At 47.4% G+C, this 15,923-nt stretch overlaps 1 protein-coding gene across 1 annotated transcript in view; it reads right to left on the bottom strand.

The window, feature by feature from the left end:
- Positions 1 to 682: 682 nt before the first annotated feature.
- The window catches only part of PRKCH (protein kinase C eta), a 112,621-nt gene continuing 97,380 nt past the window's right edge, over positions 683 to 15,923 (bottom strand). The window contains exons 13-14 of the mRNA XM_066551656.1: positions 2,931 to 3,074; positions 683 to 1,635 (exon numbers count right to left, since the gene is read on the bottom strand). Of these exons, the coding sequence (XP_066407753.1) occupies positions 1,489 to 1,635; positions 2,931 to 3,074 (291 nt within the window). The 3' untranslated portion in view covers positions 683 to 1,488. The remainder of the gene's footprint in view (positions 1,636 to 2,930; positions 3,075 to 15,923) is intronic.

The raw sequence follows: 15,923 nt of genomic DNA on the forward strand, positions 1-15,923 counted from the left end.
GCTGTCATGGGGGCTGTACCTCTGTAATTCCCATGTCCAAGGCTCCAGCTCCCCTACACAACTTTCACAGCTGCAGTGGGGTGAGGTCTGTGCAGAACTGTCCCTCTCTGCTGCACCTCACCCTTTTCTCAAGTTAAAGCATGTGAGGAGCCCAATACAAACATCATCAGTTTTACAAGAGGTTAGAAATCCTTTTCCTTTTCCAGAAATTCATATCTGCCCAAGGAAGAGGCTGTAAACCTGCCATAGAGCTTCAAACCCAGCAAGGAGTGCAAAGGTGTGCCAAGGAGCTTCAGGAAAATCATCCAGCTTCAAGGAGAACAGGAAAAGCACAGAACCATCTCCCAGAGCATCTGGGTTCCAAAATCTGCACTGAAAAATCATCTCAGACTGCCTGTGGCAGAAGCTTGAGGATGCAACTGATAAGAAGTGCCCTGTGAGTAATGAGCTCTTAAATCCAAACCAAACCAAGTCACTGTGTATCTTTAGATAAGGTTTATCACTCTGATGGGAGAAAAGCTGTCCTTTTGTATTACCTGTTGGTTGACAACTCTGCCTTCAAGCAGCTTGCCAGCTCTGTGGCTCCCATCGCAATAACGCTACAAATAATTTAAGTGCTACCACTTTGGATCAAAATTTTAATGAGGCACTAAACCCACAAAAGGGGCTCTGTGTAACATAATTAAATAGAAAGGGCCTAAATAAACAGTACAACAAGTTATATTATAGTTGAAAACAGCTGGGAGGCAAAGAAAGGAGCATTGAAGATGCATGATGTAAAAAGGCATTTCACAGAATGCAAACACTAAAACTTTTCAACACGCACAAAGAGTAAAACGCTACGAGCACATGACCTCCCTTTGATTTGGAAGTATCTGTGTGGGCCACAGGGCATTTGTTTTGGTTTTTTTTCCTTCTGCTAGTCAGCACAATGAAATATTTCACATGGGAACCCAAACAGTGTCAAAAAGAGCCATTTGTGCTTCGGAAAGAAATAAATACTGCAGGAAACAGGTAAAGTCAGTGGGAACATCTGGTTCAGTCAGGCCATGGGATGTTGGATGACATCTCCAAAACGCTGGACAGTGCTGGGACTCCTCAAAAGAGTCTTGCAAACAATCAGCATTGTCACAAGTCTGTTTGGCTCAGGGCTGCAAGACACTTGTTCCATGCTCAAGCTGACTCCTGGAATCCATGGCAAGCAGTGACATCAGGCTGAGCCAATCAGCTCAGCATCCAATGCTCTGTCTGCATCAGCTATTTACAATATCAGGTTTGTTCCACCCCTGTCAATATTTGATCCAAGAGCTGCAGAAGCCCTACAAACACAGGAAGGTTTCAATTTCACATTAAGGTAACACTGACAGTGGTGCTGCTGTATCGTGCCAGTCAGTGCACTGCTACTCCTTGAGAATGAAATTACTGGTAAACTTGGTTTTCATTTGATTTCCTCCCAGTCCTCTCATCAGCCTTTCTCCAGAGCCACAGCTATTCCAGCAGGTCTGGGTTGGTGAATGAAAAGTGTCTAAATTCATCCTGGTTTATCATTGCAAGGATCCCTTCTTCAATGGGGGTCAGGATGGGCTCTTCTTTTATAAAATCTGGATCAAAGTTGCTCACGTCATCTTTGGATTTCTGTCAAATGGAAAACACAAAAGAAAGACAAGTCAGAAGTATGTATCATCTGCTTGATCCTTGCTCTGTATCTGAGTGCACTGAACCATCACTTCCATAACCCAGGCTGAGCTGACTGAGAGCTTTTTCTGGGCTTGCCTCTCACAGAGCAAAGCCTTTTCCAACCTCTGAAGGTTCTGACAGGGAACCCCCTCTCAGATTTAACTGACAGCAACTCTTGGGGCTTCCCTGGCCAGGCATGGCAGGGCAGGGCACATGAATCAGTCCCTCCCCTCAAGTGGCAGCACAGTTATCAGCTGTGTTCCCAACTGGCTGACTCCACACAGTCCCTCCTCATCTGCAGAGTGTCTCAGCTGGGTTTTGGGGAGGGGGTGGAGGGCACTTCTCTTAGTGCCAGCCATTAAACTTGCACAATTCTGAATTATTGGGCCATGGGAAGACAAATGGCTGGCCTCCAGGTGCTGGATTCCTTGCTGTGTGCCACAGAGTGGGGCTGCTTAGAATGCACACACACAAACTGGGTTTGTGGCACATTTTCACGAGGCATGTGTTTTTCCTGCTCCCAGAGCAAGATATTTTATTGACATTGAGGTCAATAAAATTTATTGACATTGAAGTCTAACATTCCCAGATCCTGCCCAGCTTGTGGCAGACTGAGCAGGCTGCCTTAGCCTTTGATTCAGGTTAAGGGGCAACTCGAGATTCTGCATGTGAGCTGTCACACCTGCCCAGGTACCTGATCCTGAACCCATTGCCACTGAGAGCTTGCAGAGTGACCACAGCATGAGACAAGCCACCCCAGGCAATGATCTGAAAGACAAGGAAGCCACAGTGACAACCCCAGAGAGGCTGGCCATGAAGAGCAGCACTCTTCTCTCACACAGCATCCTCAGGGCTGTGTGGCACCACTGGGGACAGGGGCAGCACTGTGCCCTGTACAGCCTGTCTGCCATTTGAAGCTCTCACTGACAGTGGCCTGGGCAGGGAGCATTGTGCTGAATGAGGGTTACTTACCCTGTTTTATCTTTGGGGCAAGCCAAAGGGTACTTGAGGGCTTAACCTGCTGCAACTGCTTTTACACATCTGCATCTTTTCACTGAGCTGCCTTTGAAAATCCAGCATGGAGGGGAAAAGAGGCAGCTCAGCAGGTGCCCAACCAGCAGCCAAGCCAGCGTCAGAGGCCTCACCTCCCTTCCTTCACCTCTTTACTGTCTCACGGCAACAAATCTGCTTACAGAGCCCAGCAGAGGGAAAACCCCCGAGGGATGCCCTCCCCCAGCCCCCTCCCCACGTACGATGCGGGGCCTGAAGGGGGGCTCCATCTGCCGCCGGTTCAGCAGCTCCCAGTCCAGCTCCTTGAAGTAGGGGTGCCGCAGGATCGCGCCCTCGCCGCCCAGCCCGGCGCTGCCCAGCCGCAGCGTGGGGTTCTTGGTCATGAACTGCAAAACACAAAGGGCTCCTTGTTCCCTCCCATCCGGCGGGGCCACGGGAGAGGGACCCGTGAGCAGCCACACAAAAGTTTGTCCTCAGCTTTCCTGTTGAACTCGGCTGCTGGCCGGAGCTCAAGCTCCTTGCGATGGAACCACGTGTGAGGAACTTGACTCGCTCCCCAGAGGAAGAAGCTGGGGTGTGTTTCTCCCTGGTGCTTTGGCTTTTGGTGAAATCCTTGATTACCACAGTAAGAAAAGAAAGTTGAGTTGCATCATTTGCAATATTACAAATACTGCCCAGTGTGTGTTTGGTCATTATTTGTTTCTGTATTCATTTCTCAGGAGTACAAGCTTGCTCCCAAACGCCGCCCAGCAGCCAGTCAGGCTTTGGCCTGGACTCAATCCTGAGCTGTGCCTTTTTCCTAAAGCTCTCCCTGCTGAAGCCCTGCCAGATGCCTACACTTTCCTTCCTGTCATCTCAGGAAACAGAGGAAAATGGGCAAGGCTCTGCCTTTTAGAGCCCCCTGACCCTGAGCTGATGGGAGCAGACGGGTGACTGTCTCCTCTCTTGCTGCTGAAACACCAATAAAGGATTTCATTTTGTAACATTTTTATTCTGCTGGCAGCGAAAAGAAATCTCAAACCTCAGCCAAAGTGCCCTGACTTGCCAGGGAGCAATGAGGAAAGGCAAACATCACACAGATGGTGTGAGAGGGCCCCGGTGGGTGCTCTTTAGGTCCTGATGAAAATGATGAAGTGTGAGTGCTGTGGATATTCTTAAAGGGGAGGAGGAGAATCCTTTCCCCAGGAAGGAAAAGAGCTGGTTGGCTTGTTAATTTAGAATTAACAGCTCTTGAAAATTCAGTAATAAACAATCTCTCCCCCTCCCTCAAGTATTTCCAATTCACTGGAGAAATCAGGTTATGTTTAAACTGGGAAAATAGCTGCTTTTATTTGCCTATTGAGACAGCAGCATAAAGCAAGCTGCACTCTGGTGGAGGTGTCCAGACGACTTCCTGGAAGATGAAAGAGCATTATGTTTAGCAAACAGCTGAAGCAGCCAAAGCAGACAATCAGTCACTGTTTTGGGAATGACCAAGTCTGCTGCATCTCAGCAATGGGGGAATGAAAAGAAGGGGAGGTGCAGTGAGAAACCAGCTTCATTCTGCCTGCAGAACCTTTCACAAGGTACAAACTCTCCTAGGACAAGAGGATAAAGGGTCTAGTCGTTCCCCATCTAGAGAGAAGGTGGGGAGCAGAAAGATGACTGCCTGATGCATAGAATTCTCCCCAACACCCCATTCTGAGGGGGCTTGCAGGGATGAAGCAGATGGGGCATCTTTAGCTGACACCTTGCAGGACCCCAGAGTCTGCTGGCATCAGTACAAACCTCCCAGCTCTACCCTGGCCCCCTGAACCCTTTGAGGTCAGGTGCTGCCACAGGATCCCCCACAGCAGAATAATTTTCCAGCATTCTACCCAAAACATCAGTAGAAAGAGCTGCAAGGTGCCCCCAGATTTGCAGGAGGAGCCACCAGGACAGGGGCAAAGCTGAGGTGGCTGCTGCAGCTGGGCTCTCCCCATGCTCCTCTGGACTCTTCAGCTCCTGGGGATGCAGCAATTCCAGGGTCAGGCTCAAAGACAGGCAGAACTTCTGTGTCTCCCCAAAGCTGCCAGCTTGTTCTTCACCCTTTCTACAATCAGAACTTCAACACAATTTCTTTTCCAAGAGACTGCCCCAACATTTCTGTGGGATAGTGATATCCCCAGAAACAGCTTGGTTTCCAAACAAGAAATGGGTCAAGACAAAATGACTGAGAGACCTGGTTCAGACAAGCCTTTGCAAGCCTTGAACTAGGCTTTTTTGTTTTGCAAAACAGACCAGAAACCTCCTGGCAGCCCTGTCTTTCTCTAGAGATTCATTCTTTGTCCCCACAGATGGATATCTGCACCTCACTAGCTCTGATTTGCATTGCTGGAACACCTAGAAAGCTCAAACAAGAGCAGAGCATGCTGGTGCTGGGAGTGGTATAGACTGAAACATTCCAAAAAGACAAGAAAAAATTGGAGAAAAGATCTGGGAATACATCACATGTCTCCTGGCTCCTGCCCTGCCGCCACCTCCATCACACCAGGAACCTTCTGTTAAATGTGGAAAGGAAAAAAATAATCATGAAAGTAAATAAACTCTGAAAAGGACTGGCAACAAACTTTGCTTGGGTTCCCATTCATGCCCAACCATATAAGACCAAAACCTGAACCCAACTGCCCATTTCCAGGCCAGTTCAGAGCCTTGGGATATAAAAGTGTGTTTATATTCATATCTGCTTGATGTATTCCATGTGATGCCAAAATTGCACCAAGCAAAGAAATCCAGTGCAACAAGTGAAGAGCCAACATAAAGTCATTTCTGGCTGCTTAAAACACCCTTTTTGTTAGGACAATGAGGATTAGGCAAAGGCCATCCCTTAAGGTAACACAACATTCAAACCAAAACCGTTCAAATTCAAATGGCCAGCTCCAATTTTTCCATTTTTGGACCCAAAGACTGGTAAACCTCAGCTGGGTAACTCTAGGCACCATCCACCCCACAAAGGAGGCAGGAGAAGAGCGAAAGATTCAAATTCATCTGCTGCTGGAGCACATTTCCCTGGCTGGCTCCTGAAACTGATGCCAGGTTTCCACAAAACCCCTCTGAATTATTCCTTGCCTCCAACAGAAATGAGCTGACCTATGGTCAATGCTGCTGCCTCTCTGGCTCTGTAAAAACTGGGCTGAGAAGCACAAGGGGCTGCAGTGACCCCACAGCATCATGAACCACTCTGGAGAGCACTGCCTAAGCCTTTTCCCAAGGTTCTGGAAGCAGCCAGTGCAAGCTAGCAGGACCTTGGAAGTGAGTTATAGACCATGCACTCTACCAGGAGTATGAACACAACGTGAAGAGGCTCCCCTTCCATGGCAGTCACACTCACACTGCTCTGCTTCAGCCAAAATGTGGCACAGGTGCCCAGGGAATCTCAAGGTCAGGTTGGATGGAGCTCTGGGCAGTGTGAAACACAGCCCTGCAGCCTGGGCAGTGCAGCACCATGCCAGGCTACCCAGGCCTGGGTGCACACACACCTCTGCACCCAGGGGCTGCCCATGGCTGCTCCTCCCTTACATAAAATCTCCTGGTGAGTTTTGGAGGTGGCAGGCCCGTCACAGTCTGGTGAAGGGGGTGTGTTTCTCTGGCAAGAGGCTCCAGTCTTTATCACAGTCTTTTATCATTTGCAGGAGTGCAAATGATGACTCCAACAGAGACAGCACTGATGTTCTGCACTGGAACAGTTGCCTGCTTTGCTGTAAGAGGTATATAAAATGACAGAATGAAATTTTTGAAGCCTGCTTGCACTAAAATACAAATAACAAAGCCTCTCAAACACTATTTGAATTCACCAGGAATTACTGCACTGACACAGAAATGATAAATTTTCAGTTTGTGTTGCCCAGTAGGCAGAAAAACCCGAAATACTCCAATGACCTCTCAAAGGCTCCAAAACCCATGAATCTGCTTCCTCCCTGCCTGAGGCAGCACTGACATTTCTCTGCTGCAGCAGGGCAGCATCTGGCAGATCATCTCGTGCTGCCTCTGCTGTCTGATGGCACTAACAGCAAAGCAAAGAGCTCAAGATTTCTGTAAAACCTAATTACACGCTCAGCCTCCATCTCTGAAATGAGTATCTGCAGCCCATGCTCCTGTCCTGACCATGTGAGAGGCTTTTGTGCAGCAGGAGGGGTGAAGTGCTGAGAGGGGGAAGCTTTTCACAAGTGTAGCTCCTCTTCCCTGTGATCCCCTTGGCTGCACTCAGAAACAGCTGGAAAATGTCCTACAAAGTGTTTGCTGTTCCTGGCATTCCTGGGAAGGCCAGAGGTTGACACTTGCTTCACAGTTTTGATAGCCCTCAATGTCCTTCCAAGGACAACTCTCCAATGCAGGTGGTCAGAGATGTTCAGCAGAAAGTTTTTTGTGGAAAGATGTCATCTCCTAATGCTTAATTATCTCTATTTTTCCACAATAACCATGAATGCAGCACAAACCTCAGCCTCTGGCACACAGATGAAGAAAAGAAGAAACACAAAGAAAAAAAAAATTAACAGTAACAACAACAAGGCAAAACAGAGATGTTCCTGAGCAAAAATAAACCCAAATCCAAGATGCCTCCCAGCAAAACCAATACCAACACTATCAAGCTCAAACCTGAACCAGGCTGTCAAGCCCTTGCTCTGTGATCACATCCAGCCATGGGAAATTACCCCATTCCCAGGGTAAGGAGCCCCTTGGGAGCATCCTCAGACTGGGATCCTTTGGGCTACACCAGTTTGCTGAGCAGCAAACTGGAGCAAGGCTCTCCCTGACCTCAGCTCACCCTCCCAGCAGCACTGCAGCCAAAACCAGCAGCTGGCATGAGCCAAAACCATGACTTCATGAGATCATTTGAAAACCTTTACTGAGAGAAAATGCAGCAAGCCATGACAAGAAATTAAAATATGGGGATTAGTCCACAGAGAGCCCGTGAAGTTACAAGGAAAAAATGCTGCCATAGCAATGCCAGCCATTGGGGAAAATCTGTGTCAGCCCTGGGAGCTCAGCCTGCAGCAGGTGAGGGGATCTGTGCTGGTCCTCCCCTTCACCCACAGCTCAGACCATGCTGGGAAGGGCTCCAGGACTCCCAGGACACCGGGCAAGGCTGTGGTGAACTCTTGCAGTGCTGCTCACATGCAGCATTGGAACTTCTGTCTCAAGAGGCTGAGCCTGCAAATCAGTCGAATGGCCTGGGAGTCACTGCAGGGATGTTTGCACAAATCAGCCATTTCCTTGCTGATTTATTTCCTTGAATTGCAAGTCTCCTTTCTCAACACTGGAATCCCTGATTGGTTTTACACAACTGATGTATGTGTTATTTGCATCAGGACAATTAATTTCATGAGTAATATCACGGATTACGTGAAATTGCATCATGTTCTAGGAAAACATTAACAAGGCTCAATCCTGTCACTGCACTTCAGGAAGAGAAATACAACTTTCTGCTCAAGCAGTCCCTTCACACTGTCAGCCATCTGGATAAGAAAGAAATCATTCTTTCTTGGACAAAAGAACCTTTTAAACACACCAATTCCCACCAGGACTCTGCTGTATTTACCCCGTAGGAGAAATCTTATGTCCCAGCAGCTCATCCTTCAAACACAAGCACACAGCAGAGAGGGAGGATATTCCTAATCATACAGGCAGGGAACAGAGACTAAGGAAAATTCATCATTTTCTTTTGCCAGGAGCCCAAAGGCAGCTGTCACAGAGAGGGTGGCAGTACCTCATTGTCACCTCCTCTGCATCACAGGGCCCCTACTCAAACTGTGGCACTGCAATAGTCAAGTCAAACTGTTAAAGGAATGGAAGATTTCCCTGTTCATGGTTTTAAAGTTTGCCTGGTGTTTCTCTCATGTTGGTACCAAAGTAAAGAGCAGAAGCAGCAGCACAGGAGATTAATGCCCCACAGTCTCTCCCCCAGTAATGAGGGAGAGCAGGAGATCAGGAGATACCCAAGGTGCTTCTCTTCATTAAGATTCATGAGCTAAACTAACAGGGCAGAAATTAACTGGAAAGGAAATAAGATTTCTCAAAGATCCATTTGATCTGAGACAAAAGGGAATCATTATATAAATAGAGCAATTACTCTAATTAAGGCTTCCCTACATGAATCTCTTGACTGAATGCTGCAGTTGCTGAAAACAGTTTGGCTGCCCATTATGTAAGGCAAACAAACCCACAGTCTGGGGTGTCATTAGCCCTCAAACAAAGAAGAAAGATGGTTCTATGGTTCTGTCTGTTAATGCCTGTATTATTTTAATGACTGGAAGCCAAGATTTTTTATTATTATTTTTTTTAATACAAAGCTGCTCATTTTGAGCCAGAATTGTCTTTCGCTCTCCTGAGCAAAGCTCCCATCAGCCTCCATCCCAGTCCTGCCAGGTGGTGCTCACAAATGTGCCTCATTTGCCCATGTGAGAGCATTCCAGGGCTTGGACACACCAGTGGGTTACAGGAGGTGAGGGAGGCACAGTTTTACTGCAAGGTGAGGTCAGAGAGCTGTCCCATGAAGTCCTTGTGCTTAGGGCAGCTCAGCCAGTGCCTGGCTGTGGCTGTGAGCCAGGCTCTTGGAACCTGGAATCCTCCTTCCTGACCTTCCCTGAGCACTGTGCTGCTGGGCAGCTCTGGAGTCACTGTGGCTCTCCCAAAAACCACCTCTGTCTCATCTGGGGATTTGCTCTGACTGCAGACATCAGAGGCCATGTGGTGTTCCTGCTCCTCTCCTGCACACAGAGGGATCAGTTGCTGGAAGCCCTGACTGCAACCAGTGCAATCCAGTGGTGCTGAGGCAGGATGTGACCCCACAGGGTGTGGGTACCCCCCTGCTGCAGCCCTGCCTACCCCAAACTGGGAGCAGGTGAAATCCTTCAGTGCAGAGAAGGTCCAGCAAGCACAGTGCCAGGGTTCAGAAGTACAAGACTGCCCTGAAAGCATTTAAAGGAGAGGGGGGAGGAGGAGACAGAGTGTGAAATATCTGTTATCTCCTTTTCCAGATAAAGAGGGGAAGGGAGGTAAAAATAAGTCTTCAGCCCAGCTCCCTAAAAGCCAGAAGAATGTAACAATAAGCATGACAGAAGTCACATGTCCAATGTGCCAGCCCCAGGCAAGAAGGACAAAATGTCAGTGCAGTGGGTATTAAGCAGATAAATTTGATCTCACTTTCCCCTGGTACAGAAATGGCTGCTTGATGCTGCCCAGACAGAGCTCGAGGGAACAAGAAGGATTAACTGGATTGCAAACAGTGCTGAGCAAGAGAACAGCAAAATAAACCAAGGTGGGCTGACTAGCAAAATAAACCCAGGTGGACAGAGCAAGTCCCATGTGGGACAGACACATCTGGCTCCAGATCTCCCAGTGGTGTGAACTGAGGAGATTTTGCTGACTACCACAATGAAATGCTGTCTGAACAGCTACAAACTTCCTCACTGTGCTAAAATCTACTTGTTTCCTTGCCTCTCCCCACTCATCAACACCAATGTAGAATAAAAAGGCCACAAGTATCAAGTGCATTGGCTCCTGAGGATAACTGCTGATTTTTGACACTTCTGCTTTGACACTACCACTTTTGACACTTGGTACTTCTGTAATCAGTAATAATGAGTAGACACTAACTTCAGTCATTGGCTATATGGAATATTTGACAAAGGTTTTAGTCAGGATGACACCCCAGAAAGCTGTGCTTTCAGAACTGAGCAGACACCCCCACAGGGGTCACCAGCTGCAGGGCTGCTCAGACAATATCAAAATCCTCCTGCTGGTTTTCAATTACCACAGTCAGCCTACAGGTACAGCATGGGGATATGCAGGTCCATTACTAAATCAATACATCAATCAGAGTAGCACAAACATGAAGGCAAAATGAGCATCACACTTATTAACAGACTGGGAGCATGATCCCACTCTCATTTTAAGCAGGAGTAAAATCTCCCTTGGGTTGCAGGGGAAAACAATTAATCCTTTTCTGATAGTCCTGTCAAGAGGAACTGGGAATCTGTTACACAACCCTGGGTGGTCTATTTACATAGGGTCAAGTACAAAGGGGACTAAAGTGCCCTGAACAAACCTGTAAAGTCCAATAAAGAAAAAAAAAAAACTTCAAAGGAGCTTTTTTTTATTTTGTAGTCCTGGCTATATTTAAATTCTTTTAATTTTAAAGTTCCTGAGAAGACACAGCATGTCATAAAGTTCAAAGCTGGAGGGATGAGTAAGACCTAAAGCCCTGGACAGTTCAGTCAGTCAGAGTTTTGTTACCTCTATCACAGTGTGAAGACCTCCCAGTTAGATGGACTGGCCCCTTCTGCCAGGGGCTGCACAGCCAGAGCTGGCCCAGTCCTACAGCAATCATTCCCAAACCCAGGCTGGACCCAGGTTCTCAAAGGAATCCTTAGGACCTGCCCCAAAACTGGATTTTAATGGACTTTACCAAACCCCTTTTGTGAGTCTTTAAGATCAGTTTAGATATGGCAGAGCTGAGGAAGGAGCCTGGGCCACAAGTCTTAGGCTCAGACATGGGAATTGCTCCTTCCTGAGCACCAGGGAGTAAGGAGGAAAAGAAGATGGAGAAGACAATGTTGGCACAATGAATACACCTTCACCTTCCCCCACCTCTGGCAGGAACAGGAGGATGAGTCACACCAGGCTGCTTTAGGAGCTTTTTCTGAAGGAAATCTGAGCTTGCACAAAGCACACTTAAACGAGAAGCTAATTTCAGCCTGTTGGAAAAGGAATGGTAAAAGACCTAATGATTATTTCAAGATGAATTTGGCCTGGGCAAGCTCTATACAGGTATCTGTAGTTTTCTTTCAAAGTGAATTATTCAGGAGCTTGGACACTGTGGGGAAGAGGAGTGCTTGAGAAAAAGGTGTGATCAATCAACAGAAGAGATTAAAATTACTGGGGAGAGCTCTTTGCTTTTTAAAAATCAGGAGGGAAAAAGTAAGAGACAGCAGGTTACAGATATGGATGTGCAAGGCAAAAGAGGTAAGAAGGCAAGCTGTGGTGGGGCACAGCCCTGTCACCTCACCACGGCGTGTTTATGGCAGAAATGGCCATTTAAAACTGCAGAGCTCCTCCCCAGCTGGGAAACAACAGGCTCCAGAGCCCTGCTTTTGCAGCAGTGGCTGTGGAGCCAACCAGGAAATGCAAGATAAAAGCATTTCTGAAAAACAATATAAAGGAAAAATGTGTACACAGATCCAACATGGAGCTTCACAGAGAGATTTAAATATCAGCCTCATGCTGAAAGCCAAGGCTTAATCAAATTGTGCAAGGGAATTTATGGAGACTGCCAACTCTGAAGAGATGCCAAGGAGAATAATTTATTGGCATTTGAAGGCACTTTTAATATCTATCTGCCTTTTTTAGCAGGCTCCTCAGCTTTGAGGATAAAGCAATGAGCTCATCCAGCTCCCTCTTTGATTTCAGTGGGTCCACCATCATCCTTTTCCTTTTGAACTTTGCCTAAAAAATACATCTGGCTCATTCAGAAACAAGTTCATTCTGTCTATTCCAGCACTGAATGGGAAACAGATTATCTGCCTTTTTCTGTCACTTGGAAAGGAAGAACCTGGCCCAGATCTACAGGAAACAAATGCAAAAGGGAGACACAACTTCAGCGGGGTGACACAAGGGCACCATCAGCATCTGGCTGCCCCTTTTCACTCCTTGGAGGTGCTCAGGAGAGGGCTGGGAAGCACAAACGATGGGGTTTGGTTGAGTTTACACAGGGGTCAAAGAGACTGCCCAGGACTTAGGGAAAAGGTGAGGCATGAAGGCAGCAGAAAGCACAGAGATGTTGGAATGAGTGATGTGCTGAGAGAGGAGGCAGCTGCTTCTGACCTCCCCCTGTCCAGAGGTGCTCAACCCCAAACAACTGCAGAATATGAACAGAATAAACCTCTCCAAAGTCCAGAGGACCTCACCCTCCTGCTGATGTCAGGGGTGAGCAGCTGCAGCAAGCAGGCAGCTGGGATCATCCACACCTCTCCTGAATTCAGACATCCTCGCCAGCAGTTTGGAAACAACCCTTTCCCCTCTGTCACAGCAGACTGCTTGCTTTGATTACATTAAAAAATCTGCCTCTACGTCTTTCTGCTGTAAGAGCTCCATCCCTTTGCCTCCTCTCCTCATCAAGGCATTTTCAGTTTGCCCACAGTGGTGGGGCTGGTCTGGTTCAGCACAGACCATTCACCACCCACAAAGCCTTTCTGAAAATAAGGGGGTTTGGGCACTCAGGGGGGCACCCTTAGGGTGGGCAGTTCACTTTGCTTTCTCTCCCTTAGTAAGCCCTAGATCAAGTGTCCCAGGGAATTTTCTTTTCTATCTGTATGTGGACACTTCCAGTATTAAAAGGGAGCTTATAAAAAAAAGGGAGAGGGACTTTTTACACAGGCAGATAGAGACAAGGGGAACAGTTTTGAACTGAGATAAGAGATAGAGATGAGATATAAGGAAGAAATTCTTGGCCATGGGGTGGTGAGGCACTGGCACAGGATGCCCAGAGAAGCTGTGAATTATCCCTGGCAGTGTTCAAGGCCAGGCTGGGTGGGGCTTGGAGCAGCCTGGTCTGGTGGAAGGTGTCCCTGCCCATGGCAGGGGGTAGGAACTGGATGGAGTTTAAAGTCCCTTCCAACCCAAACCATTCTGTGATCCCTCCACTCTTTTCTTCTCAGCCCCCATTGTGGTACCTGCCTGCACAGCCTGAATCTCCAGGGGCTCTGCTGGAGCTGTTATCCTGCATCCAGCCAAACTGGACTGCCCTGTGCAATGGCCACGTGGGACAAAGGTATTCAGGTATTCACTCCTCAGTATTTCTTTGGAATGACAACTTGTACTCCCCAGGGTGTCCTGGATTCAACTCATACACACACACACATAGTAATAAAATTTATCTCACTTTATCATCCCTGAAAAATGATGGGAAACACTGCTCCTTTTCATGACAAGGAGGGACAGAGGAAGGTACCTTTCAAATACAGTTTTTGCTCACCTAGTGTCAGCTGCAAGTTTAGGGAAGAAGAAAATCATACACCTAGACACACTTTCCTAACTTCCACCAAACTTATTTCTATGTATGCACATGGGTACACACAGGAAATCCCAATTTCCTCACCCTGTAGTCTGACAGCCAGAAACAAATCCATAAAGCACAGATCATCAGAGCAGTGCTCCTGCTGACCTCAAAGTACCATTATTGCTGCAGCTGAGTCTGAAGCACCAGTCCCAGACAGGACAGCCTCTTGGAGTTAACCTGACAGTGCAAAGGGGATTTTACACAATTCTGCAAGAACAAAGTCTCAGTGGTGTCTGGAGGGGGGAAAGGAACTCAGTGACACAAAGCAGGAGAGAGTTCATTCACCCAGACCGTTTGCCTTTTGAGTCACTTCCAGGCTGCTGTTCTCTAGAAACACAGCTCAAGTTTTACTTTTGCATCCTTGGCATTGTAGTACTGATGCAATTTTTCTCATGCTTGCCCTCAGCCAAGCTCCCTCACTTTCCCAGCCCTCTTACTCTTCACACTAATTCAGGGGCATTTGGGCTCCCCAGTGCTGTTCCACCTGTGCTGAGAGCAGAGGCTGCTAAAAACACAGCAAATTTCCTCTGCACCTTCTTCTTTTCTTGTCTGGTGGGTTTTTTTCACACAAAACCCACTTGGAGGTGGATATAACCACTTCTGCCCACTCTCTTCACTCAAGTAGTGTTTTTCTCAAAATGCACATCTTTAACCAGCTAGAGGAAGAACAGGCTTTAGTCTCATTTGTGTCCCCAAAACATAAAGCTACAGGCAAGGCTGCCTAAGCCTCACTTTAGGAGGGAGCATTTCAGCTGGGCCAGAAGTGTTTCAGAGCTCTCATTAAGACTGGGGGTTAGCATAAAAATGCCAAGAGACATCCTTGGCTTTAGCAAACTCAGCTGTGACAGGAGTTTGGAAATCCAGGGTGCAGAAGACAGAGCAGTGCTAACACTTCCCTAGGGAGATGCTGCTTTCCAGCCCCTGCTGTTACCAGGCTCTGAGGGTGAAAACATCTAAGCTGCAATCTCTCATCCAAATTTCCAAGCCTTTGGGGGCCAAGCATTGCCACTTAAGATCACCAGACAATGGAGTGACTCCATAGGCTGAGCCCTTCTCTCCTCATCTGAAACCACGCTCAGAAAGGAAAATCCCTGCAGCTTTCCTGGGGAATTTCCTTCCTATTACACCATCGACTTCTGAGACCTGATTTTCAGTGTGGCCCTCCATTCTGCCCTCAAACTCAGCTGCCTGTGAGCCAGGCAGGGTAGCTGAACTGCATTTGAGAAAGGCATGCAACAAAGTGAGTGTAACAGGCTGCCAAAAACCCACCCTGCTTATGGGAAGCAAGAGGATTGTATTTCATTTTGCAGCTCACTCAGCTGAATCTCAAAGCTTCAGCCTGCCTGGAAAGCTCCCCTCTCTGCTCCAGCACTTTTTGGTGGTGACAATTAACAAATTCAGAATATTGATAGGCTGTAACAAAGTAATCTCTAGCTACACTCTCCCTGTAAGAGATTTGGTGCAGCAGTCTCTGCTCTCTGCATGCTCACACAGTTTCTCCATGATCAGACCCTGGTGACTGCTCTGTCAGCTGATGGCAAGCAGTATCTGAAATAATTTATTTGACACACAGAAACCCAATAGCTCCTTGTAACTGCCATGAACTCCTCGTAACTGCATTCAGGTAGGGCAATGGAGAAATTAAGAATTAAAATCAAAGCGAAACTTATGTCTAGAATAAGCTGAAGTGGTCTGAATCCATTCAGCAGCAATTCTCCTCCTCTGCACTTTTATTACTCCTACAAGCAAATCCATGCCCAGTTTGACTTGCTCACACAAGCAGAGGAGGGCTCAGTTTGAGCCCTCTCCTCCTGGCTTGAAGCACCAGTACCTGAATTCCCCAGTGACACATTCAGCAGGGCAGGGTACACAAGTGAGATGTTCAACTTTCCTCCTCTGAGAATATTGACTCCATCAAACCCTGCTGATTTACCTCTGTCCTACTCCCTCCCCAGCCTTCCAAGGGAAATTTCAAGGACAAAAAAAAAAAAAAAAAACATTAGAAAGGGAAACAGATAAAAAGGTTTTTTTCTGGAGCACAAATATTTCCGCTTTCAATTCTACACAAAGTCCCAGGGCACTGAGGTTAGCTTTGTTTTCCTTGGTACCAGTGTTCACAAACCCTCCAGGAACACCCAGTGACGTAAATGAGGTCCTAAAA

The sequence above is a fragment of the Molothrus aeneus genome, chromosome 6, assembly GCF_037042795.1.
Source record: "Molothrus aeneus isolate 106 chromosome 6, BPBGC_Maene_1.0, whole genome shotgun sequence".
NCBI lineage: Eukaryota > Metazoa > Chordata > Aves > Passeriformes > Icteridae > Molothrus > Molothrus aeneus.